Here is a 27157-nt window from a genome sequence, read left to right on the forward strand (position 1 = left end):
AGAACTCAGACTAACCCAGCTCTCCTTGCCATGTGAAACATGCTCAAGCCCCATTCCTCCTGATGGCTTCCTACTGATTCCTTTGAGGGAGCAGAGGTAAAAGCAGGCACCTGACAGTTCTACTGGGGCAACAATCTCATTCTATTACCTGAGTGGGCAGACTGGAAGCAGTACTGCAAGCTGTTCCCACCATGTTGGGCTGCCTGCTGGGCTGCTGGCCCTCAGAGCTCTGGCCTCCTCCCACCCCTTACTCATTAGCCAGGCTGTGAGGTGACAGTCAGGGCATCTTGGCTGGCTGGACAGAGCTAACTGTGAGAGCAGCCAGGCCTGATCAGGATGGACAGTTCACAGGATTCAAGAGCCCTGGCCCACTGTTGGCACTGCTGCTCTCCCCTCCTCAAGCTGTTCCCCAGGGGCTTTGGAGCTGAAGCTAGGATCCTCTTTACCCTCTCAGGACCCCTGGTGAGGAGGCGGCAGAGATGGGGGATGGGAGGGAGGCTGCTGCCAGGCAGGATTCTGAGATGTGTCTAGGGCTGCATACACCTTCCGGAGGAATTGCTTCCCTGATGCCCAGCAGCGTCTCCACCCTGAGATGGTGAAAGTGTATAGTTCCTCAAGACCAAAGGCAGTGTCTGGGTATTAGGGGCCCTAGTGTGCTCAGTACAAGCAGCTCCACTCAGAAGGAGGCTAGAGATGACGGGGAGATGGAGCTTCAAATTTTCTGGTGGTGGGACTCTCCCCAGGAGATAATGCCTCATGCCTGTGCTACTTCCCAAACAAAATCAGCTATATGTTTATTTCAGATCACAAATATGTGCTGCTCAGACACCATTTCTAAAAGTGTGGCACATATTACTCTTTTGTAATATGATCTGATAAAATCCTACTTTATTACAATGATAGCAGAGATAGCAATATGTATTAATTATGGCAAACTTGCTGCAGTTGTCATTTTAGAAAATACTTCCATTGTATTACCACGATTTTGGGGTTTTGGGGGGATAGGATGGGAGCCACTGGGTAAAAGGACAGTCTGAGGTCAAGGTACTGCTGTGTGTGGGATGGGAGCTGGATCGGGGTGGGAGCAGGGCCAGAGTGGGAGGATGTCTGAAATGGTAGCAGAACAGAGTTGGAGCACGGCCAGGGTGGGAGCAGAACCAGGGCCCAGTCTTCCGCCCTGGCTCACTGCAAGTAGGGGTCATACTTTTGGAGCCAGTCTTATTCTGTTATGAGAAATTTGCTTAACCGGTGGCAATTTTTGTGTAGGGAGGAAAGCTGTAAAATGAGGCACAGGAAAGACCTTTAGCACAAGGCAAGGGCCAGGTGATTATTTTTTATTGGGGTTTTTTCTCTACATGTTTGGGGGGGTCATGTTTTGTTTTCTATGTGTATAGAGGAACATTTATCCTATTTGATCTAAGCTTTTTGTACATTACAATTTTAGAAAATTCTTGATCTTTTCTTTTTTTAATTTGGAAGGGGGGAAATGAAGCAAGGGAAGGGGACTGCAGGACTCTGGGCAGCGGAGTGTGCTGCCCACATACGCAGAAAGCATGTTTCCAAATGAATGTGAGAATATATTTTTTTTTTTACATTTTTGTTCCCTCCTCTCTCACTTCTTACACTGGTAATCCTCTAGGATAGATTCTATGGGTATGTAAACCATTTCTTAGATTTTTATATAGTGTTTTATACTATAATGGTCTTTTTGTCACTTGTGCCACTTAGCATAGGAGTTCCAGCTGGTAGTGCAAGAACAGTGGGAGGAGGGCCAATCCAAGCCTCTCTAATATGTGATTTTTTTCACTCAACATAATTTATTCTCGTTTCAGCCATGTTGTGCAGTTTTTCAGGTTTTTAAACTTTTTGTTGCCATGCACAATCTTCAACCTCATCTTCATCCGTTAATGGGCACTTGGGTTGTTTCCATCTCCATGGTATTATAAACAGTGTTACAACAAGAACAAATATGAGTATGTCAATTTGTGTTGCAGTTCTTTGGGATATATGTCTCCTGGTGGATCACATGGTATTTTTCTGCAGGTGGGGTGATTCTTGTCTATTAACCTTAAAGAAGGGGCAAAGCTCTGAGGACTGAGGATACTGGGTCTTTGCTGGGCCGAGAGGCAAAGCAGAACAGGGGTACCTGCGACAGAAGCCTGTGGGGTCAGCTGACCTGTCTCTGGACCCTCTCAAGTTTCTCTTCCAGGTGCTGACCTTCCTAATCTATGTGGTGAGCACGGTGTTTTGTGGGCACTTGGGCAAGGTGGAGCTAGCATCCGTGACCCTTGCAGTGGCCGTAAGTACCTGTTGGCCAAGGAGGGTCTGTTGGGTGATAGGGAGGGTGACTGACCTCCATTCCACAGATGGGGCCAAAGGTCAGGTGTTTGTCCAAGGCACAGCACAATAGGACACAGCCAGGACAGGAGAGTCCTGGCTCAGGTGAATTCAGAAATGCTTCAGCACCCATTCCCCTTTGGGGATAGCCTCCTTCAAGGCCCAATTATTCCGCCTCAGTCACAGGGTCCTCACCAACTCCAAACCTAACCAACCCTGTGCTTTCTCCTATGAGCGACTCCAGTTTGTCAATGTCTGTGGTGTTTCTGTGGGATTCGGTTTGGCTTCAGCGTGTGACACCTTGATGTCCCAGGTAGGTGGGAGCCTTCTAGGGAGTAGGAAGGTGGTTGGACAATGTAGGAGTTCTGACAGGTGCTGCAGGAACAATGTGAGGAAGGCCCATGTGAGGCTTCTCTAAACCCTTCTGAACCTTGAGCTTTAGTCTTACAGACAGAATCTGGAGTCAGCTATCCAATCTTTAGGGGTTATGCGCTGTCAGGGACAGTGACCCGGTACTGGGTCAACTCTCTGGAAGACTAGCAGCCCATGAGAGGTGCCATGGAGGAGAACAACCTAAGAGCAATTCTCTAGTCTGATATGTGTGAGAGATCATCAAAAGAAAAACACCCAGAAAACTTATGTGGTCCTCTCACTTCCATATCCCACCCCACCTCTTCACACCCGTAAACTGAGGGTAAGTTCAACATTATTAAATGCTGAGCACACAGGTAGGGACCTTCCTGCCCTTGTCACAGCAGCAGACCTGGGAGTGATGCCCAGGCTGCAGTAACCACAAAGCAGATAAGACTCTGAACTCAGTCCTCCAGAGGCTCTGGATGCCCAGAGCAGCACAACAGGAGCCTGGCCTCTGGTCTAACTGGTCAATGCCCTCAGCTTCATTGACCCCAGTTGTGAAGCAGAATGGAAAATACCCTCCTTAGGAACTTCTGCAGAACAAAGGAGACAATGAGAGCACAATGGAAAGGCACAGAACTGCTGTTGGCTGACCTCAGATTGCCACTACCCATCCCTTTTCAAATCACTGTGATTTCATGCACTATGTGACATCATGAAATGCTGTCATACCTGCACTACTTCTATGATAACACTTATGGACAGGACCATTGTGATCCATAGGGTTTCCAGGGACTGATTTCAGAAGCAGATGACCAAGCCTTTGTTCTAGTCGTTCTTAATTGACAAGTCTGCTGAAATCTGTTTGGCATCGTAGCTATACAACAGTCTCACAGAGGAATAGTGGCTGCTCATGAGGTACACTGGTCACTCAAGATTGGAATTTTAGTCTCACACATATTGTGTTGTTAGGTGCTGTCAAGTCCATTCCAACTCTTAGTGACCCCATGTGTAACAGAGTACAGCCCTGCTCCATTCTGAACCGTGTTTGTTATCTCTGCTGTGCTTAAGCTCATTGTTGCAGTCACTGTGTCTATCCATCTTCTTGAGGATCTTCTCCTTCACTGATTTCCTGCAAGCATGGTGTCCTTCTCCAGGGACTAGCCCCTCCTGCTAGCACAGCTAAAGTATGTGAAATGAGGTCTCGCCATCTCTTCTGAGCAACATTCTGGTGCATTTCTTACAAGACAGACTTGTTTGTGTTTAAATTTATATTGGTTTGCATACAAAATTCATATACATCATGTATCAGTCATGCACGTTGCATTTCACATATTCCGTGGTTCATGTTATGTTTCAAAAGATGTGCATTGTGCTTTATAAAGTGAATCACTATTGATCTATGCCTACTATTTCCCCATCTTTTCAGGTCTCCCTTGGACTTCTCCTAATTCCTTCACAACACACACACACACACACACACACACACACACACACACACACACACATCTCTGCCCACCAAACTCTGTTATCCTAGTGATTCCCTCCCCTTTCAGTTGTCCTATTTTTACAGTAAAGATCTCACACAGTATTTATCTCTATGAGACTGAGTTAGTTCACTTAGTATAATGCTTTCTAGATTCTCCCACATTATATAGAATTTTATAAAACCATTGCTCCTTAGTGCTACATCGTATTCCATTGTGTGGATCATAATATTGCAATCCATCAGTTTGTTGTTGTTAGTTAGGGCTGTTTCCATATTCTTGCTGTTGTGAATAACACTACTATGAACATAAATATACAAATCTTCATTTATGCTTCAGTTCTATTTTCCTTGTAGTACAAAAGCTGGATCTATGTTCAGTTTTTTGAGGGAATGCCAAACTGCCTCCCAAGATGGTTGTACTATTTTACAATCCCACCAGCAGTGCAGAAGAGTTCCAATCTCTTCACATCTCCTCTTCAATATTTATTGCTTGTTGTCCTGTTAAACTTTGCTACTACTGCTGGAGTGAGATGGTATCTCATTGTGGTTGGTTTTGCATCTTTCTGATTGTCAGTGATTTTGAACATTTCCTCAACTGCCTTCCCTTCATGAAAGTCTTTCTGTCTTTTGTCCATTTTGTGATTGAGCTATCAGTCCTTTCCTTGTGGAGGCCCTGCTATTGTTAGGTGCTATAGATTCAAATAGCTATGTTGTCCATAGCAACCCTATGAACCACAGATCTGTACCCTGTCCTGTCCTGTGCTAGCGGTAGTCACTGTGTCAATCCACCCAGTTGAGAGTCTTCTTCTCTTCCGTTGCCTTTCCACCTTCCCAATCATGATGTCCATCTCCAATGAATAGCCTCTCCTAGCAAAATGCCCAAAGTATGTGAGACAGAGTTTTATCATCTTTGCTCCAAGGAGTAGTCTGGCTGCACCTGCTCAAAGATATATCTGTTTGGTTTTTGACAGTTTTTGGCAGGGGATATTCAGCACTCTTTTCCAATACCACAGTTCAAACGCAGTGGAGGCTCTGCAATATTTTGTAAATATTCCTTATGAGATTCTTGTCTGAGATGTCACTATCAAGTGTTTTATCCTAGTCTGTAGGTTTTCTTTTTACCCTGTTGGGAAAAGTTTTTGAAGCACACAGAGACTTAATTTTTAGGAAGTGCAATTTATTAATTTTGTCCTCTCTAGTAGATGGTGTATTTAATATTTTTCACCAACACCACAATTCAAAGGACTCAATTCTTCTTTGGCCTTCGTTATTCACTGTCTACCTTTTATATGCATATGAAGCAATTGAAAATATCATGACTTGAGAAGGTACAAAACACCCCTAGGCTGTTTTATGAGCAGGTGAGCCCTGTGCTGTAACTGGAGGTGTGCTTAGAGGAAAAGACAAGGCTAGTGATTTGAACTTAACCTAGAGATGCCTTCTAATACAGCCTTTCCCATCTGCTTCTGAAAGATAAGAGACCTGAATAGGCTTTAGAGCCGTTTTAGTTTGTATACATGAGGTCACCATGAGTTGGAATTAAACCAGATGGTAACAACAGGGTATGCCAGGCCATCACACATCCTGGAGCATCCCTCTGCCAGATCCAGAGCCTCTCCTCCAAATCCTCTCACAATGACCGATAGAATCAGAATTTTTCACTCAACATCCCCACGGGGAGCACAAAGAGACCTGTGAGAACAGGGCATTCAGCTCAGTCTGCGCAGCCTGACTGGGCAGGGGGCGAACCAATCAGCATTGCCTGGGCTGCCTGAGTGGCATGAGGTGGTTCAATCAGCATCGCCTGGGCTGCCTGGATGGGGCAATCAGTGCCTAGGGCCTGACTGGGCGAGGTGGGGGCGGGCCAATAAGCATCGACTGGCCTGACTGACTGAGCCTGGGTTTTGTAGAGCATTGGCAGCGAGAACAAAAAGCATGTGGGCATCATCCTGCAGCGAGCCACCCTCATTTTGCTTCTCTCCTGCTTTCCTTGCTGGGCGCTCTTCCTCAATACTGAGCAGCTGCTGCTGCTTCTCCGGCAGGACCCTGTCGTGTCCAGGTATGATCCCTCCTGCTGGAATCCTAGGGAAGCCCAGCATGGGACACCCAGGGAGCTTGGCCCTAGGCCTTTGCGTCTATGTCCAAGGCAGTCCCAATTGCAGAACTAGCATGCTGTTCCAGTTGTGACCTGAAGAAGGCAGAAGTATAAGCAAATGCAAGAAACACCTTAGACGTTTGCATTTTTTGTTATGTGCGATTGAGTCGCCAGCTAACTCATAGTGATCTTATGTACAATAGCGCTGAACCATGCCCTATCCAGAGCCAGTCTCATTGTCTCCGACACAGTTACTATGTCAATCCATTTCATCCTGGGTCTTCCCTCTCTTGACTGTCTCTCAACTCTTCTCCAAGGACTGGTCTCTCTTGGCCAAAGTATGTGAGACAGAGCTTCAAAATCCTTGCCTCCGAGAAGGAACTTGGTTTCACCCTCTCTAGGACAGACCTCTTTTGTTCTCTTGGCAGTTCATGGTATGCTCAATACTTTTCTCCAGCACCACAACTCAACGTTGTAAATTCTTCTCCTATCATCCTTAGTCTTGTCCAGATATGTGATGCATAGTAAATAATAGACAAGACCATGGCCTGAATCAGGTATACCTTAGTCTCTAGATTGACATCATTGCTCTTCAGCACTTTGGAGAGGTTCCTGACATCAGATTTTTCTAATGCCATTTGTTTTTTAATTTCTTGACTGCTGGTACGAAGAGTGTTGATGGCGAACACAAGCAAGATGAAACTGAACAATTTCAATCTCTTCTCCATCTGTTCTGGTGCTGACAAATGGGCCAATGCTGAGAATCTTTCTTTTCTTTATATTGAGCTTCAATCCATGAAGTCCTTGACCTTCTGCAGCAAACACCTCAGGTCCTCAGTTTCAGCAAGCAAGATTGTGTCACCTGCATAGCACAGGTTGTTGAGTATTCCTCCAATATTGATACACATTCCTTATAAAGTCCAACCTCCCAGATGATCTGTTCCACATATAGATTGAAAAGGGGTATATAGACAGGATATACCCCTGACACTATCTTTCCCAATTTTGAACCATGCAGTATTTCCTGCTCCATTCTGACAACTGCCTCTTTGGTCCAAGTATAGATTTCACATGAACACAATCAGGTGTTCTGGGATTCCCACTCTTCTCAAGATTAGCCACAATTTGTTGTGATCCACACAGTCAAATGCATAATCAATAAAATACAGATGGACATTCCTCTTGTACTGTCTGCTGTAGCCAAGATCCATCTGACATTGGCTATGATGTCCCTAGTGCCATGGCCTCTTCTAAACTCACCTTCCACTTTTGGCAGTTCTCTGTTGATGTGTTGTTCCAGTCATTTTAAGATAATCTTCAGCAGGAAGATTGTGCTTGGTTGTGATATTATTTGATAATTTCCACACTCTCTTGGAACCGCCTTTTTTAAAAATATGGATCTCTTACAGTCAGTTGGCCAGGGAGTTGTCCCCAAGGTTTCTTGGAACAGCCTGGTGAGCATGTCCAGGGCTGCATCTCTTTGTTGAATATGTCAGTTGGTATGCCATCAATTCTTGGGGACTTGTTTTTTTTGCCTTCAGAACAACTTGAACTTCCCCTTCATCACATAGGTTGTTTAGTGAAATTCTTCTATGTCAGTAATTATTTTTGGTACAGTGACTGTGAATACTTTACCCATCTTCTTTTGATGCTTCCTGGATCATTTAATATGCTGTCCTTATCATCCTTAAGTATTGCGACTTGAGGCTTGAATTTGTTCTTCAGTTTAAGAAGATGAGCAAGTTCATCCCTTTTGATTTTCCGACCCCAGCTCCTTTCACATTTCATTTTAATACTTTGCTTTATCTTCCAGAGCTGTCCTCATCTATTTAGCTTCTTACCTTCCTGATTCCTTCCCTTTCCTTTGGCTTCTCGGTGCTTTAGGGCAAAGTAATGACTTTTTACAGTATTCATGGTTGGTATTCTTTAAATCCTCCCACAGCTTATCTGGTCTTCACTCATTAGTGTTCAAGACCTCAAATGTGTAGGAGTTTTAAAATACACACTTTTGAAGAAATGACATTTTCATTATCTTTCAAAAAGGAAAAAGATAACTGACTCAATTCTGATGATTTACAAAGGAGTTATACTGCCAATGCAAAGGCAGGTGGTTGCTCTGTGGGAGGATGGGCAGATTTTTTTTATAATTTACTGCCTTTGAAAACCCATTGGACGGTCAGCTATAAGTCAGTTATGACTTGATGGCACATAACATCATTAAACATAGAAACACCCTGTTGTTAGGCTACCTTGTTTCTTTCATTTAACATATGCTTCTCTTGGTTATTTCTGGATAAGATATCCCTGGGGCTTTTCTGATAAACTATTTGTTAAAAAATAGTTTTTTCCAGAAGGAAGGCTGCATAGTGGAGTGGACCCGTGGGGAGGGGTGTAAAACAGTGAAAGAATTTTTTCTTTACTTTTCAAAGAGAAGAGTCTACTGGAGGGGGGGCGGTTTAGGGGTGGGCAGGGAGAAAAGTGCAACAATGAATTAATGGAAATACAAAGTCTCTGTAAATTTTCATTTCATGAAAATGAATAATAATAAAAAATTTCTGGCTGAAAAAAAATTCTTTTCAGGAAAAGTTTTCCTGAATATTATACTAATAATATTGTCTGATAATTTTCATTTTAAAAGAATTAAGTTTTCTATTCACAAGGCTCCGGGTGCACTGATCTAGCATCCTGGCACCTTCTGGCAGCTGGAAGCAGTGGCCTCTAACTTCTGATGTGTCATGTACTTTGGTATGCTGTGTTCCTCCAGCCACACAAGTTAGAGGTGCACTGCTTGTCTGCTCTGTGCCTCTTCTCTTGCAGGTTAACCCAGGACTATGTGACGATTTTCATTCCAGCACTTCCTGTAAGTGTCTCCATCACTGGGCTTTTTATTCTGTTAAGTGAGGAAGAGGCTAGAGTTGCCCTCATCTAGATTCTAGCTGTCTGCCTTTCTACCCTCAGCACACAGTGACCCACTGTAGGGCAACAAGAAAGGCTGAAGAACAGCACAGGAGTTAGGTTTCCAGTCCATGATTCCAGTCATTGAAAATCAGATTACAAAACACAACAAACAGAGCCAGTATGTTCTTCTGGTTAGAAAAGTGTGGGGGGTTTTTTGAGAATATTTGGAAAGCATAGGTGTGAAAAGTTCCAAATCGCTGTAATCCTGTCAAGGTCCTGAGCGATGCATCTAGTTTGTGCTGGCTGGTGATATCCAAAAGGCCCAGCAACTCTGTGCTACTCTTGGCTACTTCCACAGCGATTATAGCCAAGAAAGCAGTATATGTTGTAGGTTACCAAGATATTTGACTATGTTTTCTTTTAATTGTTTCATGGTCTATTTTTACATATAAGACTTAATCATATAACTTAATTTTTTTCCCGATACCAGTGACTGAATATTCTCTTTCTTCTCTATTCACTCCCTAAATGCTAAGTTAATGAGCAGTGTGCATGTTTCTGTGATCTGTATGAGTCTTCTAGAACCTGGCACTACACTGTTTATTGTAGTGTGATGATGCATGTTAGCACCTGGCTGTGCTGATCACAGAAGGTTCAAGCCTATGTCTCCTCATTGCCCCCCACATCCCCAAGACAGAGCAGCCTTCAGCCTCTCTGGGGCCAGTGTTCTTGAGAAGGGAACTGGGAAGAGAACCAGTCAGGGTGAACATAGGGTGGCCCTAAATTGTGACTAGGGAGCTCTGTTGCACTAGCAGGTAGACAATAACCCTGCCAACTCAAAGGTAGGTAATCTGAATCTACCTTCTGCTCCATGGGAGAAAGATGAGCCGTGTCCTCTGAAAGCCTGATGGAGGGTCAGCTAGAAGTCGTTTAGACTTGACAACATGTGATGAAGTATGACCTGAGCTGGGCATAACCTAGCCACACATACCTATCTGAAAGGCCAGCTCCCTAATCTCTTTGGGGCCCAACCACTACAAAGTCGTGTGTGTGTGTGTGCGCGCGCGCGAGCTCTTTTCTCTCTCCACCTTCTGTGAATCAGGAGATAAGAGAAGCCCCTGTTGGCAGCTGTAAGCAGTCCTTTGCCTGCTGTCCAAGCGTGCCCAGATCCCAGACTTGCATATAAAAGCCTTGTACTCTTCCTGCTGTCTCTACCAGCCAAGCGGAGACCTGAGGAGCTCACATGTCAGGGGAAGCTGAGCCCTGGCTCTGCCCTGCATCTCCACAGTCAGAAATCCAAGTCTTAGAAAGAAATGATTGTAATGTTAGTTTGTAGTTTGTTGTTGATTTATTTGTTGTTTCTTTTTTACACAGGCAATATTTCTGTACTGTCTGCTGGCAAAGTATTTGCAAAATCAGGTATAGGTCCCTGGCTAGAGGAAGGCTCACTACCCCTGCACACTTGTTGAGCTGCCGAGTGAGTCCCCGGTTCTCAGCATGCGGGGAGAACACTTGCATGCTTTCCTCTTTCCACCTTCCGTGAACCAGGAGATCACTCTAACCTGTTGTCTCAAGGCCTGTCTCCAGCCTGAGCCTGTTTACACTCCTGTGGTCCTGTGACCCCTCAGCAAGGAAACTCTTGCGTTTAAGGAATAGAGGTTACTGGTCACCTTGGGCTGGTGGCCAGTCTTCATTTATTTCAGGGGATCATCTGGCCTGAAGTCCTCAGTGGCATTGTGGGGAACTGTGTCAATGGCTTGGCCAACTATGCCCTGGTTTCTGTGCTGCACTTGGGAGTCAGGTGAGTAGTCCCTGCCAAGGCCTGCTCAGAGGGCACTGCCCACTGAGCTATCCTTTTCCAGTGAAAGGCAGTCACTGTCATTGCCTCACTCAGGTGAGGACTTTTGAAAGCTGCTCCACTGCTGGTCCTCAGGTACTCTGTGGCACTTCTGCTATGGATTCAATCAACCAGCAGGGAGGCAGAAGGACTACTGTAGCATCCTCTGGACATAGTCTACCAGATGGTGAAAAAGGGGTCCTGCAGGTGATTTTAGGGCATGGCAATAGATGCTGCCTGGCTGCTGAGCAGCATGTCCCCTCCCGGATGCCAGCAAGGAGGGTCCTGTCATCCTGCTGGAGGAGGAGGGGGCTCACATCAGGCCTCTTCTCTCCTTTCCAGGGGCTCTGCTTATGCCAACACCATTTCCCAGATCATGCAGACTCTCTTCCTCTTCCTCTACATCATCCTCAGGAAGCTGCACCTGGATACATGGGCAGGTGTGTGTAACCACCCCCCCCCACCCTTCAGCAGCACCAAAATGGGGGTGGGAAGAAGGCTTCTATGTCCTTTTAGGGTTCCTCCCTTCCTCTTTGTTCTGCCCTGCACCTACTCCAAAGCCTTGAAGGTCCCAGTGCCCCCTGCTGGGGATAAGGTGCTAGCCACAGAATGCCCCACAAATGCCCTGTGAGCTCCCACTGTGTTGGTCAGGGAAATAAGCAGCATGCTGTGTGCCTGACAGACCTTGCTTGGTTTAAATTTCCTCATCTTTCATTGCTGTTGTTGTTATGTGCCATCAAGTTGCTTGCGACTCCTAGCGACCCTATGTACAACAGCCCTAAACCCTACTCTATCCTGTGCCAGTCGCACTGTCTCTGACACACCCATCCCAATTACCCCAGTCACTTAATCTATCCACCTCACAGAGGGTCTTCCCCTCCTGCGCTGTTCCTCCACCCTCCCAAGCATGATGTCCCTCTCGAAGGACCTGTCCTTCCTTACAACATGTCCAAAGTATGTCAAACGAAGCCCCAGAATCCTTGCCACCAAGGAATAGCCTGGTTTAACCCTCTCCAGGATGAATCTGTTTGTTTTCTTGGCAGTCCATGGTACATTCAGTACTCTTCCCCAGCACCACAGCTCAAAGGCATCAATTCTCCTTCTATCCTCCCTAGTCATTGTCCAACTCTCTAATGCATAACAAGTGATTGCAAAGACCGTGGCCTGTATCAGACACACCTTAGTCTCCAGAGTGACACCATTGCTCTTCAGAGTTTCCGAGAGGTTCCTAACAGCAGACTTTCCAATCGCAATATGTTTTGTTTTGTTTTTGTTTGTGTTTTTTTATTTTATTTCCTGGCTACTGGTGCCAAGAATGTTGGTCATGGATTCAAACAGACTAAAGTTGTTAACAATCTTAATCTTTTCACCTTCCATCCTGATGCTGCCAATTGGTCCAGTGGTGAGAATCTTTGTTTTCTTGACATTGAGCCTCAATCCATACTGAAGGTTGCAGTCTCTGACCCTCAGCAGCAAGCATTTCAGGTCCTCCTCAGTTTCAGCAAGCAGGGTTGTATTATCTGCATAATGCAGATTGTTAATAGATCTTCCACCAATCCTGACACCACACTTCTCATAGAGCCCAGCCTCTCGGATAATCTGTTCTGCATACAGGTTGAAAAGGTATAGAGATAGGACACATCCCTTGCATACACCTTTCCCAATTTTGAGCCATGCAGTGTTCCCTTGCTCTGTTCTGATGACTGCCTCTTGGTCTAAGTATAGGTTTCGCATTAGCACGATCAAGTGTTCTGAAATTCCCATTCTTCTCAGAGTCAGCCACAATTTGTTGTGATCCACACAGTCAAATGCCTTTGCATAATCAATGAAACAGAGATAGACATTCCTCTGGTATTCCCTGCTTTCAGCTAAGACCCATCTAACATCAGCTACAATATCCCTAGTACAACAACCCCTTCTAAACCCAGCCTGGACTTCTGGCAGTTCTCTGCTGATGTACTGTCTCAGTCATTTTTGGATAATCTTCAGCAAAATCTTGCTTGCATGGGAAATCAATGATATTGTTCTATAGTTTCCACACTCTGTTGGGTCATCCTTCTTTGGGATGGGAACAGATATAGATCTCTTCCAGTGAGTTGGCCAAGTGGTTATTCTCCATATTTCTTGACACAACTTGGTGAGCACATCCAAGGCAACATCCGCTAGCTGAAATACGTCAATTGGTATATCATCTATTCCTGGGGCCTTATTTTTTGCTATTTCCTTCAAAGCAGCTTGAACTTCTTCCTTCATCACCATAGGCTCAACATATAACATATATGAGCAAATATGTTATTTCATTAAATTCTTCTGAGTCTGCCAATTCCTTTCAATGCAGTGACTCAGTATATTCTTTCGACCATCTTCTTTTAATACTTCCTGGATCATTTAATATTCTGCCTAAAGCATCCTTGATTATAGCAACTCGAGGTTTGAATTTGTTCTTCAGTTCCTTGAGCTTAAGAAATGCTGAACAAGTTCGGCCCTTTTGATTTTCCGACTCCAGCTCCTTGCATATTTCATTGTAACATTTTGCTTTGTCATCCTGTGCTGCCCTTTCGAATCTTCTTTTCAGGTCTTTAGTATCCTAAATTCTTCCTTGTGCTTTGGCTTCTCTGTGCTCCAGTGCAATCTTCAGAGTTTCTTCTGACATCCATTTTGGTCTTTTTCTCCCCTCTTCTGTCTTTGTAATGACCCTTTGCACTCTTCCTGGATGATACATTTGACATCCTCACACAACTCATTGAGGAAACTAATAAAAAGAAAAGTTAAAGAATTTCTCTCCAACATGTCAGAAGATGAGGTTTGGGCTTGAACCTGTGTCTGTGTGAACTCAGGTCTTGGAATCTAAGCACTGCACTTGTCTGCCTCCCCAAAACTGACTATCAAATATGGGTTCCTTCAGGACCCAGGACCTGGTGAGGTGAAGCAAGTTGGCAGACCTGTACCCTGCTCCTCACCTGCAGAGCCTGAGTTGCTGGGAGTCCCTCCATCTCCCTGATCCCAGGCAGCCTTCCAACAACTCCTTAGGGAAAAGCAGGATGAACTAGGACTCAGGGTTTCCAGATGAGAGGGTATGGTGTTTATGAGGTCGTGTGGTATTCAGGGGCAGGCTGGGAATGGACACCCATGTCACTCCTGAGCTGCCCTTCTGCTCTGATTCTGGCCAGAAGGTTACTGTCCTGTACCTTCATCCTCCTCATTCCCTTCCCCCAACACCAGCTCTAGGGCCAGCTGCTCCCAACCCTATACAAAATGACAAGTACCTGGGCCTGTTTTCCTGGTGGCTTAGATCTCACGCTTCTATCCCCAGGTTGGTCCAGGCAATGTCTGCAGGACTGGGGCCCCTTCTTCTCTCTTGCTATCCCCAGCATGCTCATGATGTGCATCGAGTGGTGGGCCTACGAGATTGGGAGCTTCCTTATGGGTACGTGCAAGAACAGGGTGGGGCACCAAGCGTAGAAAGTGTTCCCAACCCAGAAACCTCCACTCCTGGATGGGAGTTCACCATCCATCTCCGGACTCCACAGGTGGGTCCCAGCAGAGCCCAGCTGGCAGAGCTGAGTCTGTCTGTGGCTCACCTGTCCTCCTTACTGGGCTGAGAGAACTCCTTACCTCAAATGCAGGCCTGTGCCTTTCATGCCTTCCATCTATCTCTGAGTCCCTGACATTAGCCAGCACCAGGCTTGGCACCATTATGAGAACTCATCTGAAGGCAGAGGGAGGGAATGGCTCAAATGAAATGAGAGACAGCAAAGGCTTGGTGAGTACAGGACTCTCACCTGGTGTGTCTCCTGAAAAATCACAGATCCTGGCCTGGAGCCAGTCCTAATGGCCTACTAATGCAAGTCTTGGTCCCATTTACAGATGAGAAAATGGAGCTCCAAGAATAAGAAGGATTGTACAATATCACAAAAAAAATTATGGCAGGGCTAGGTCAATGCCTCATCACTTCTCTTCTTGTAAGGTCATTCTATGAGAACACCTGAGCTAAGTTGGGGTTTGGTTGTTTTTTTTTCCCCTAACAGACAGAAAGTCAACTAGAAACATGTTGTCTGAATACCTGCTCTTCAGAATCATTGGCTTCTGTGCCCCCAGAGCACAGAAGCATAGTGTCAGCCAAGGATTGGGATCCTCCCTATTGGCTAGGTCAGCAGGTGGTGCTTGAGACCTTTGACAGGCATTCCTACTGTGTGCCTACTCTCTCAACAGGCCTACTCAGTGTGCTGGATCTCTCTGCCCAGGCTGTCATCTACGAGGTGGCCACTGTGACATACATGGTGAGGCTTCTTTGGAGGTATCTTTGCAAACCTTCCACCTGGGGCCCATTCCCCACCAGCCACTAGCGAATTAGTGCCCTGGAAGAGGAGTCACCTTCCCTCTTGGAGTCGACAGGCAGATCCCAGTACAGCTAGTGGGGCCAAGTCTGTCTGTTGCTCACCTGTCTTTCCTCTCTAGGTGGGGAGCACCCCTCACTCCAAAGGCAAACTTGTTCTCACCTGGAGCTTCTCATATGCTTATCATAGCTCTTGACACAATATTGATACATCCTGAAAATTCACGAGCAGCACTTGTGGGACCACCTGGGACCTTTTTTAGGGCCATGAGGAATCCCCTCCTGCTTCCTAAATGCACCAGGTCCAGAACTTGCTTGGCTGAAGCCTCAGCATATGAAAGTGCATATTCAATGTACATCACCAGAGAATTTTCCAGTTTAACATCTTTTATAAACTGAAGGAGCTCTGGTGGTGTAGACAATAGGCAGGTGTGTTGCTAATGCCAAAGCTGCATATCTCCAGCAGTTCTAATCCACTAGCCGCTCCATGGGAGATCTACAGTCTCTGAAAACCTGTGGAGGGTCAGCTATGAGTTGGTTCTGACTTAACAGCAATAAGCTTGAGATTTTTGTTTATAAATTGAGAACTTTCACATAGTAATCTGGATCTTTAGTGTGGTTTTATTGGTTTTTGTTTTTAAAAAAAGGTGGGGAGGGCATTTCACTTAGTGATGGGCCTTGTCCCCATACACCCAGTCAGTGGAGAGGGAAGTCCATTTAGTGATGGGCCTTGTTCCTGTACACCCAGTCTGTGAGTACTGACACAGCAACCTCTATCCAGGCCTCACAACCATTTTTGCACAGACACACAGCCTCTGGCAGGTTCCTGAGAGTAGAATATGTGATCCCTACTTTAAGCAAAGGATTCACAAAAAGCCATATTTACAAAATTAGTCAGGTTATTCTCATTTTTACCAGTTGTTTAATTTCTTTTTCTTATGCTGAGCTTTTCTAGTATACTTAAGAATACACTAATCTCTTTTCAGTTGCAAGGCCACCCTTCCTATGAGGCCTCCACTGAAATTGATGGGATGTGGTTATGAGAGAATGTTTCTATGGTCCAGATAATAGTTCCATTCCACTTCACCACTCAGGCCTCACTGTCCTGCCATCTCCACCCCCAAATGTCTGTCCTCATATTTAGGCTGTTACACTCCTCCCATCCAGACCAGCCTAGTAGGCTGCTGTGCCCCAACATGGGCCTTTTCCTGGCTCAAGAACCTACCTCCTTTCAGGGGCCAGAGGGGTCTCCACTGACTGCATTTTCCTGTATGTCTAGATTCCCATGGGGCTCAGCATTGCCACCTGTGTCCGTGTGGGGATGGCACTGGGAGCTGCAGATACTGTGCAAGCAAAGCGGTCAGCCATCACAGGGGTGATCTGCACAGGTGGGTCAGTTGCTGGGTTGGGGGAGGGTGGACATGGTGAGTTTTGGGAGAGCGATTGACATAACTTCTAAATCTGTTATACCCATCATTCAACCCCCTGCTGATAGGAAGTTGGCAGCACTCTGCCCTAGAAAGCAGAACTCAGAAGGCAACCACACTTGTTTCTCACTTTCCTTATCTCCTGCCCAATTCTTCCCTGATGCTTGGACTCTTTGAATCATCTGAGGAGGGCCTGTCAGTTTAGCTTCCACCATCCACCTTAAACAAAACCATGACCTTTGGCTGCCATTCATCCCAGAATTTGTTCTCCAGCTGCTGGTCTGCTTGTCTATCCTCTCTATAAGTTTAGATTCTGCCAGTCCCACTCATCAGAATAAGGATGTCTTCTCCAGCCTCATGGCTCTATTTTCTGACATCAACAGTCAGACAAGCTTGTCTGTGTAGTGCAGTGTCTCTCAAGTGTCAGCCTGTGTTGGAACCTCCTCTTCAGGCTGGTAAAACCAGCCTGAGGGACCTCAAATAGCATAGCTCTGATTTAGTAGGCTGGACTCCATCTGAAAATTTGTACTTCTAATTAAGCTCAGTATCAAGAAAACAAAGATTCTCATGACTGGGCAAATTTTACAGCTTCATGATAGACAGAGAAGAGATATAGATTGTTAATAACTTCAGCTTGCTTGGTTCCACAATCAACCCTCATGACACAAGCAGTCAGGAAATTAAAAGACGAATTGCATTGGGAAAGTTGCTATCAGGGACCTTGTTAGAGTACTGAAGAGCAACAGTGTCAGTCTGGAGAGTAAGGTGCCTGTTCCAGGCCATGGTTTTCACAATTACTTGCTATGCATCAGAGAGCTGGACAATAACTAAGGATGGTAGAAGGATCGATGCCTTTGAGTTGTGGTGCTGGAACAGAGTTTTGAACATACCATGGACTGCCAGGTGAATAAATAGTTCAATCCTGGATAGGGTAAAAACAAGCTACTCTCTTGAGGAAAGGATTTTGATCCTCCATCTCACACACTCTTGGCACATGGCCAGGAGGGACCATCCTTGGAGAAGAACATCATGCTTGGGAGGGTGGAGTCACAGCACAGGAGAAAAAGACCCAGGATAAAATGGATTAACTCAGTAACTAGGGAAGTGGGATTAGGCCTGTTGGAGATGATGAGATTGGCTCAGAATAGGGCTGTGTTCAGAGCTATTGTACATAGGGTTGCTATGAATCATAGGCAACTGACAGCACATAAAAACAACAATTACAGTTACTGAGATAAAGAGGTTAGGTGTGTTGGAGACAGTGAGATTAGGTCAGGATAGGGCAGGATTCAGAGCCATTATGCATGGGGTTGGTATGAGTCATAGGCAATTCAATGGCTCTTAACAAGAACAATCAGCCACCAAGTGATGCTGATGCTACTACTCTAGGGAATTAGACTTTCAGAATCACTGGAGTAGACATTTTCTTTGTTCTTCTTAGGTGACTACAAACAATATTTATTTTAGTCTGGTCAAATGACTAATGCATTAGTCCTGTGACCAAAGTCTTCTCAGAGCAGAGAGCTTGGAGGAGTCATGCTGATTTATCTGATATAAGCTCGAGTCCTCTTTGGATTGGGTTCTGTTAATGCTCTCCATGTCTCTTCCAGTTGGCATTTCCTTGGCTGTGGCAACCCTGTTGAGCATCCTGAAAAATAAGCTGGGGCACGTTTTTACCAATGATGAGTAGGTAATCCATTTTCCTCACTCGCTCCTTGAAAATGTCAGTGTGGTCCTCAGAGACATGTCCCGTGCCTGGCTGGGTGCTGGTCTACAGCAGGAAGAACACAGAATTGTCTCACTGGGAGGAAGCTAGCTAGCATCTTGAAAGTCCTGAATGTGTATGCACTCTATGTTTGTGCACCCAAGCCCCGTTTTCTACCATTTTTTTCTCTCTATAGTAACAGACTAAGGACAATGAAATTGGAGGGGGTGAGTAGTGAGTGTCCTAGCATTTAATAAGTGCCTCGTAGACATACAGAAAGTTCAAGGCTCTGGGTGGTAGTTATGTTCACATGGTGGAATAACATCTACAAAAAGAAGGAAGGGAACTAAAAACAGTTACCACCAAGTTGATTCCAGTAGACGTAGGATTCTATGTATGTTGGAGCCATGTTCAGTGGGGTTTTCAAGAGCAACTTTCAGAAGTAAATTTATAGGCTTTTCTTCTCAGACATCTCTGAGTGAGCCTTGAACCTCTAGGTTTGGTTCAACAGCTAGCAGGTAGCTGTTTGCACTACCCAGAACTCCTTGGGGAGAACAGAAGGTACATAAAGGGGTCTCTACAGTCTTCTTTGGAGCTTTGTAGTGTGTTATGCTGTCTTTTTGAAAGACCGCACATGTCTGGTAGTTCAAATTCATAGGCCAAAGATAGAAAGTCTTCTCTCATCAAGGTTTACAGCCTTGGAGACCTGGTGGAAGGTCCCTAGGAACTGGAATTACTTTGAATATAGAGTAGTGAGTATAGAGTCTTTTCTTAGTGCTCCAAAAGTGAATGCCCTTTCCCATTTCTTCTTCAGAGAAGTTATTGCCCGGGTGGAGCAGGTCTTGCCAGTTTACACTGTCTTTCAGCTTTTTGAAGCCATCTGTGTGAGTACAACTGTGACCCTCACACATATAAGACTGCATTCACTTGTGCACTCCCCTGAGTTGTGGTTACAAGCAACTTATTATTGTGGAGCTGGAACTGACCCTCTCATGAGTTTTCAGAGGCTACAAATGCCAAGGGAGAAGACTGCCCATATTTCTCCCTCAGAGCAGCTGGTGAATTAGAACTACGTGGCTTTGGGTTGACAATGCAACTCCCTCCCCACGAGACCACCAGAACGCCATCGAGGATACAGAGATGGAGATATTCTTCTGGATTGCTTAAGTTCCCAAGTTAATTCAATGTAATCACAGAATTGCTTATAAATTAAAGAGTTAGAATCAAAGAATGTGATAAAGAAACATAGACTGGAGATAGTATTGCTGCCTGGGCCATGAGCCAAGTAATGCAGGTAGTCTTCTAGAATCAGGAGTCCCACAGAGGGAAATCTTCTCCTGGACCTGGCACTGTGGATTTGAACTTCTAGCTTTTCAAGCTGTGTGGGACTAAATGTGTTTGTTAAAGCTATCCACTTGTGGTACACTTGGGTAAGCTCCCAAAGACCCACATCGTCGTTGTTGTTGTTGTTATGTGCCATCGAGTCTCCTCTGACTCATAGCGACTCTATGTATATAACAGCCCTAAACTCTGCCCTATCCTGTGCCAATCTCACCATCTCTGACACACCTACCCCCATTACCCCAGTCACTGAACCAATCTATCTCATCGAGGGTCTTCCTCTCCTGTGCTGTCCCTCCACCCTCCTTAAGCATAATGCCCATCTCCCAGGACTAGTCCCTCCTTGCAACATGTCCAAAGTATGTCAGACGAAGCTTCAGAATCCTTGCCTCCAAGGAGCAGCCCAGATTCACCTTCTCCATGACAAACCGGTTTGTTTTCTTAGCAGTCCGTGGTATATGCGATACTCTTCTCCAACACCATAGCTCAAAGGCATCACTCCTCTTTCTATCATCCCTAGTCATTGTCCAGCTCTCTGATGCATAACAAGTGATTGCAAAGACCATGGCATGTATCAGGCCAACCTCAATCTCCATCTTTGCACTTCAGCACTTTAGAGAGGTCTCTAACCACAGACTTTCCCATCGAAATACGTCTTTTAATTTATTATTTTACAATTACTAAGCAAGCGACTCGATGGCACATAACAACAATAATACTAGTAATTAATAATAAACCATTTATGCCTTTCTTCACAGTGTGTCTATGGTGGTGTCCTGAGAGGCACTGGGCGTCAGGCCTTTGGAGCTATTGTGAATTTGATCATGTATTACGTCCTTGGCCTCCCACTGGGCGCTGTTCTAACCTTTGTGGTTAGAATGAGAATTATGGGTATGAGGTGTTGGGGAAAGGCCTGGGATCTTTCCACCTATTATTCTTTGTCCCCTGCAGTCTTACCTATTGCCATTTGTCCTCTGCAGGCCTATGGTTGGGCATGTTGGTTTGTGTCCTCTTGGTAGCTGCTACCTTTGTTGCCTACACTGCCCAGATTAACTGGACGTTAGCTGCAGAGGAGGTGAGTGAGATTAACAGCCTTTGGTCCATAAGATACACACCACACCTGGCCCAAGATAGAATGCACCTGCTGAAGCCAGAAATGCCCAGAGCATATCAACACTTGGCCACAGTGATCTAAGGTTGGGGAAAGTGAATGGAGTTAAGAAAGGGCTTTCTGAACCTCAACAGCTGAACTTGCCATTCTTATTGGACTGCAGATCGCTGCAGGTAATGGTAATATTCTACAGTTACAAAGAGAAACACACACTGAAAACTTTCCTTAGACAGCCTGCCTGGTAAAAACCAAACAAAAGCAAGGTCAACATAGTCTGAATTCAAGGAAACCCCCAAAGTGTGTCTGTGCTTTGGAAAAGGTTCATAAACCCCTGCTGCCCTCATTCTTTCTAGATGACATTTTAAACAAAGCTGGCATTTGTCTTTCTTATACAATAAAGAAGAGGAGGTAGTTTTCCAAAGACTAGGAGATGGTATTATGTTCTGTGTGTGTTCATCAAATCATCTGGCATTTTAAAAGATACTGGTACAGATTTAAATTTTTTTAAATTTTATTTTATTAATTTTAATGAACATTTACAGAGATTTTGGATTTCCATTCGTTCATTGTTGCACTTTTTCCATGCCCACTCCTCCCCCCCCAGTTCGCTCCTCTCTTTGAAAAGTAAAATTCTTTCATTGGTATACAATCCCCCGGTAGCCCCCCACAGTATACTCCACCATGCAACCTTAATTCTAGACTCTTGTGATAACCATAATACCCTATCATATATCACTTTTAAACTGTTCTCTCCCTCATCTGTTTCAATGCAGTATACATAACTTACCCAGTTTTTTCCGTCTTACCCCAACCCTCATGCCATTCTCATTCTATAGCAGTGGCACCGTGCAGTATTTGTCCTTTTGTGACTGAGATATTTCACTTAGCATAATGTTCTCCAGGGTCACCCATTTTGAATAATATTGCATGAGTTCCTTGTTTTTCAACTCAGCGTAGTATTCCATTGTGTAAATATACCACAGCTTCTCTATCCATTCGTTTGTCGATGGGCACCTAAGTTGTTTCCAATTCCTGCTATTGTGAACAAAGCCGCAATAAACATGGGTATGCATATATCTGCTTGGATGTCAGTTATGTTCTCTTTAGGGTATATTCCCCGTAGTGGAATTGTTGGGTCAAATGGTATCTCTATTTGCAACTTTTTGAGAAAGTGCCACACCGCTTTCCACAGTGGTTGCACCATTTTACACTTCCACCAACAGTGAATAAGGGTTCCAGTTTCTCCACAACCTCTCCAGCATTTGTTGCTTGCTGTTCTGTTAAATTTTGCTATTCTTACTGGGGTGAGATGATATCTCATAGTTGTTTTGATTTGCATCTCTCTTAGAGCTAGGGATTTTGAACATTTCTTCATGTGCTTGTTGGCCATCTGAATGTCTTCTTTGGTGAAGTGTCTGTTCATATCCTGTGTCATTTTTGAATTGGATTATTTACCTTTATCTTGTTGTGGTGCTCAAGTATTTTATAAATTCTAGATAAAAGTCCCTTATCTGGCATGTCATTACCAAATACTTTTTCCAGTCTGTGGCTTCCCTTTTTACCCTGTTGGAGAAGTTTTTAGATGTGCATAGGGATTTGATTCTTAGATGGTCCCATTCATCTATTTTGTCTTCTCCTGGTTGTAGATTTTTTAGGATGCTTTGAAGACTGTTTATGTTGTGGATTAGGACTACTAGAATTCTTCCAAGCTTTTCTTTAATGAAGTTTGTAGTCCTTGGTTTTAGTCCTAGGTCCATAATCCACCTTGAGTTGGTTTTTGTATATGGAGTGAGGTGTGGATCTTGCTTAAGTCTTCTGCAGATAGTTTTCCAATTTTGCCAACACAATTTGTTAAAAAGGCTCTTGTTTCCCCACTTAACTGATTTCATATGCTTATCAAAAATCAGTTGACCATAGATAGATGGGCTGATTTCCAGGTTCTCAATTCTATTCAACTGATCTATGTGTCTATGGCAGTGAAGTAGGATTTGAAATCAGTGAGTGAGATGCCTCCTACCTTTTTTCTATTTTTAAGGAGTGCTTTGTTTATTTGGGGCTACTTTCCATTTCAAATAAAACTGGAGATTACTTTTTCCATCTCCTTGAAGAATTAAATTGGTATTTATTATATTGAGATTGCATTAAACATGTAAATTGCCTTTGGTAGTATTGCCATTTTCACAATATTGAGTCTTCCTATCCATGAGCAAGAGATATTCTTCCACTTCTCCAGGTCCCTTTTTGTTTCTTGTAGTGATGTCCTTTGTGCTTCTGCTTAGATTTACTTCCAAGTATTTAATCTTGTGATTAGCTATTGTGAAGGGTATTGTTTTCCTTAGCTCTGCTCTGTATTCTCTTTGTCATTGTAGAGAAATCCAACTGATTTTTGTATGTTGATCTTGGATCCTGCTACTTTGCTGAATTGGTCAACTATTTCCAATAGTTTTCTTGCTGTGTCTTTAGGGTTTTCTAGGTGTACTATCATATTATCTTGCATGGAGAGATAATTTTACCTCTTCTTTGCCAATTTTGGTACCTCTTATTTTCTTCTCTTGTCTTATTGCTATCGCTACGACTTCCAATACAATATTGAATAAGAGAGGTGAGTTGACATCCTTGCCTAGTTCCTGTTCCTAATGGGAATGCCTTTAACCTCTTTCCATTGAGAACAATGTTGGCTTAGATTTAAATTTTTTAAAGGAAGTAAAAGTAATTTTAAGTCATTAAAACACACATAAAACTACTGTTTTAAAATAAATCATATTAAACCAACAATAGAAATAGATTGATGTTTGTTGACTCTACTTACAGCCATTGAGTCAGTTCTGACTCCTGGTAACCCTCCCTCGGTTTTGCACTGGTAACAAACTGCTCACCTTCCTCTCCAGGAGCATCTAGTGGTTTTGAACTGCCTGCTTTTCAAATAGCAACCATACTATACCTCTAGAACTCCTTAATATTTGCAAACCAGGGTAATATTTCAGTTAAAGTGTTGGAAATGTTCCCAAGATTTAAAAAAAAGGGAACTGCTAAAATTCCTAGACCAGACGTATTGGCACTGTTATGGGAAAAGAGGATGAGAGTTGAACTGATAAATTTGTCTTATACAACATTGTTAATATTACTGAGTTATCTTAATCATAGCAACCAGTTTGATGTTTGGAGTTGGTTTTCCAAAATTAATGAAACTTTTCAAAAGAGCACAGTGCAGATTATAAAAAATAGTAACCAAAACCAGCCTGTAGTCGGACTGGGAGCTCCTACTTCTGGTAGCTAGCTGCATCCAGGTAATTTTCTCAGCTAATCCAATGTCCAAGGCAAATGCTTCTGGTAAGCTCCTTACTAAAACTATTTGCCTTGAAGTTGACTCCAGGAAGCAAAGTTCAAAAAGAACACTTAAGGCTGGGGTGGACTGTATGGCTGAGCCCAATTCCTATGAAAGCCTGAAATGTGGGTTCCAGGAGACTTGCTTTCCAGGAGAAACTGCTTTGTCACTTTGAATATATGCCCTGCTTTTGGCTGGTAGTATTTCCAAGGCTACTGGTGGGCAGGCTGACACTGACCGCTTTCTCTCCTTTAGGCTCAGAAAAATGCAGGCCTGCAGCATCAGAGGGCAGAGCACGTGGTCCCCAGACCTGGGCCTGAGAAGGTGATTGTATCTTCAGGTAAAGGCATGGCGTCTTCTGCTTTGACACACACAAAACTGTCAGTGGCACATGATTTCCATTGCCCTCTGTGTGACAGCCAGCTTTGTTTGTACAAGAGTTATGGAACACTCATGTTGTGCTAGTTTCATAGCTTCACTATTAAGTCTGTGTAGATTATATGATTGGAAATTATGTAAGTCTAAACTGTTCCTACTGGAAGATCAGTGATGAATCGATTCCAACTTGATGGCAAATAATAGCAACAAAATTTTTCTCCCTATTATGAAAATTATGTCCTAAGTGCCAGGAAAATAATAAGTATCTATTATTTTATGGCATGTGAGCTCCAAAACATTGCAACAAGTAGTTGCCTTAGGCTTGAGATATACAAATGAGATATATATTGTCAATGTCAAATGAGAAAGCAAGTATCATCTTAAGAGATTATGCACTTTCCCTATCATATTACAGATGGGAGATAGGACATAAACAAGCACAGATATGACCAACCAATAGACTTATACTCTCACTGATAGAAGGAATAGAGAAGCACTGTCCTTTGTCACAGCCCACAGAAGCTGTTCCAGACATCAGATCAGATCATCAAACTTGACAAAAATCTCTCTGGTGTACATTCAATAAAGTGAATCACATAGAAAAGTGAGGGCCGAGCTGTGAAGCAGTTTTCCCCTGCACTCCCAGGCTGGTACCAAGTGCCTGGTATGTGTGTGTATCTAGCTCAAAGCTCTTCCAAGTTATAACTGAGGGATCATGTCTTACTTTGGGCTTTCCTTGATCAGTACAGTCATGAACTGGCTGACTAAATTCTGAAGGCTTAAATTGCCATGAGAGTTTTGGTGAGATAAAATCCCCCAAACATTTAATATTTTCTATAGTCATAAAGGGAACACATGCCATCACAATGCAGACTCGGATCTACTTTACACCTGATCAAGTAGTTAGCTTTATCTCACAGGTTAAGAAGCTGTCCTATATATTTCTTCATCTGATCCTGCCTGTATAGTAGACATTTTCCTACTGTACAGGATTTTTTATTTTTATGGTGAGAAAAATTTATTACATTTAAAATTAGCCCGCTGGACTCAGTTTAGATGATCCCAATTTTGTTGGCAACATCCAAGGCTGTTGTAGCGGGTGGGAAACCAGTAACCACTGCAGTTGCAAAACCCTGTGTTCTTTCTAGATCCTGTCGAGCCAAAACCAACTCATAGCTGACCCTTCAGCAGGTTTTTAGCAGCAGTAAATCAGAGCTGCTGATGGATTTTAAATAATTGCCTTGGAGTTGGCAGAACACCCCCTTACCTCTAAGCCACTAGACCTTATTTCAGCATAATGTGTACAAGGAAAAAGACAGGTGAAGAAAAGGGACCTTGGACTGCCAGCAGCTCAGCTTCTCCAGGGATTCATACTGGCTACCTTTTTGTAGGTATTTATACAAGTTTAGGTAAGGATTTGCCTTCTACTAACATGGTAAAGAAGGGAGGTGCCCACACCACTTACTCACAGGTTTTTCCTTAATATGCTTTTCACATATTCTGATATGCTTATTGCAGGACATTCTGCAGACACAGTACAGGGGCAAAATGAGGGTACTACTTCAGAGGTTGTCTTTTGATTATTAAATGAGTGGGCATAAGGTGCTAAAGCAAACATGAATAATATGAACTTTTCTGGTGGGATGGGCAGCAGAAACCAAAAGAAGCTAATGTGGAGGTCCTTTCTAAAGTCTGCAGATTGACTTCTGAATTGGTCATTGGAGTTTTTATGTTAATTAATATTCAACTAAAATTAATATTCAAAAGTTATTTCTGCCAGGCTTAAAGAGGTAGACTGCTTTACTCTGAAACAAAAAATCTCAAAATAATTGCTGTCAAATTGGAACCAACTCAGAGCTGACCCTCCATTGAGTTTCTGAAGCTATAACTCACATAGGAGGAGAGTATCTATCTTTACCCCAGAGACACTGGTGGATTCGAACTGCCAGAGAGGGGTGGCCTTTGAGTTAGGGCAGCTTCCCACGGACTTTGCCACTGGAACTCCCCAAATCCATCAACTGCAGGAGAAAGATGGGCACTCTCCTCCCGTGCAATTGCTTTGCTAACTCCTCTCTGTTTGAATCCACCAGCAGCTCTGCAAGAGAAAACTGGCCAGTCTCCTCCTGTGTGATTTACAGCCTCTCAAACAGCTGCTGGACGGGCAGCTAGGAGTTGGTTTCAACTCAATGGCAATGAGTTGAAATTTATAACGAGTGGAGTTAACTGGTTAATGTAGGCCTCTGACTCCAACGCCACGCTTTTCCTCAGCCACAGCACTGAATTATTTCTGTTTGTTTCTGCAGTATACATGGGAAGCTCTCCTGGTATTACCCTGACAAGTTATTCAAGACCTGAGTGTCAAATGGACCTCTTCAGGATGCCAGAAACAACTCTTGGCTTTTCGGTTTCTTCCAGCACATTGTCAGCAAGACAGCTGGCCATCCGCCGTGGGGCAGTACTGGGGGCAGCAGTAGTCACACTGCTCCTGGGTCTTGCTGTCAGGGTCCTAACCACCAGGCACTAA

The 27157-nt window shown here is 44.1% G+C and overlaps 1 protein-coding gene across 1 annotated transcript; it reads left to right on the forward strand.

Annotated features, from left to right (window-relative positions):
• The first annotated feature begins 336 nt into the window (after positions 1 to 336).
• SLC47A2 (solute carrier family 47 (multidrug and toxin extrusion), member 2) lies at positions 337 to 27157 on the forward strand. Its single transcript, XM_006902053.1, has 17 exons — positions 337 to 462; positions 2198 to 2299; positions 2582 to 2650; positions 6091 to 6239; positions 9093 to 9135; positions 10548 to 10592; positions 10877 to 10974; positions 11353 to 11450; positions 14324 to 14437; positions 15223 to 15290; positions 16626 to 16734; positions 18384 to 18459; positions 19293 to 19362; positions 20578 to 20710; positions 20800 to 20894; positions 24511 to 24595; positions 26937 to 27157. Exons 1-17 carry the CDS (start codon positions 337 to 339, stop codon positions 27155 to 27157), a joined length of 1701 nt encoding a protein of 566 aa, XP_006902115.1.

This window comes from Elephantulus edwardii, unplaced genomic scaffold (genome assembly GCF_000299155.1).
Source record: "Elephantulus edwardii isolate Elephantulus edwardi_28Jun2011 unplaced genomic scaffold, EleEdw1.0 scaffold00362, whole genome shotgun sequence".
Classification (NCBI taxonomy): domain Eukaryota; kingdom Metazoa; phylum Chordata; class Mammalia; order Macroscelidea; family Macroscelididae; genus Elephantulus; species Elephantulus edwardii.

What these genes read in the sequence shown, in the direction of transcription:
- SLC47A2 (XM_006902053.1), top strand. Translation starts at nt 337, where the DNA reads ATGGACAGTTCACAGGATTCAAGAGCCCTGGCCCACTGTTGGCACTGC. An exon ending in TTTTCATTCCAGCACTTCCT is followed by an intron (nt 9,136 to 10,547) that starts GTAAGTGTCTCC and finishes TTTTTTACACAG; the next exon opens with GCAATATTTCTGTACTGTCT. An exon ending in GTGCTGCACTTGGGAGTCAG is followed by an intron (nt 10,975 to 11,352) that starts GTGAGTAGTCCC and finishes TCTCCTTTCCAG; the next exon opens with GGGCTCTGCTTATGCCAACA.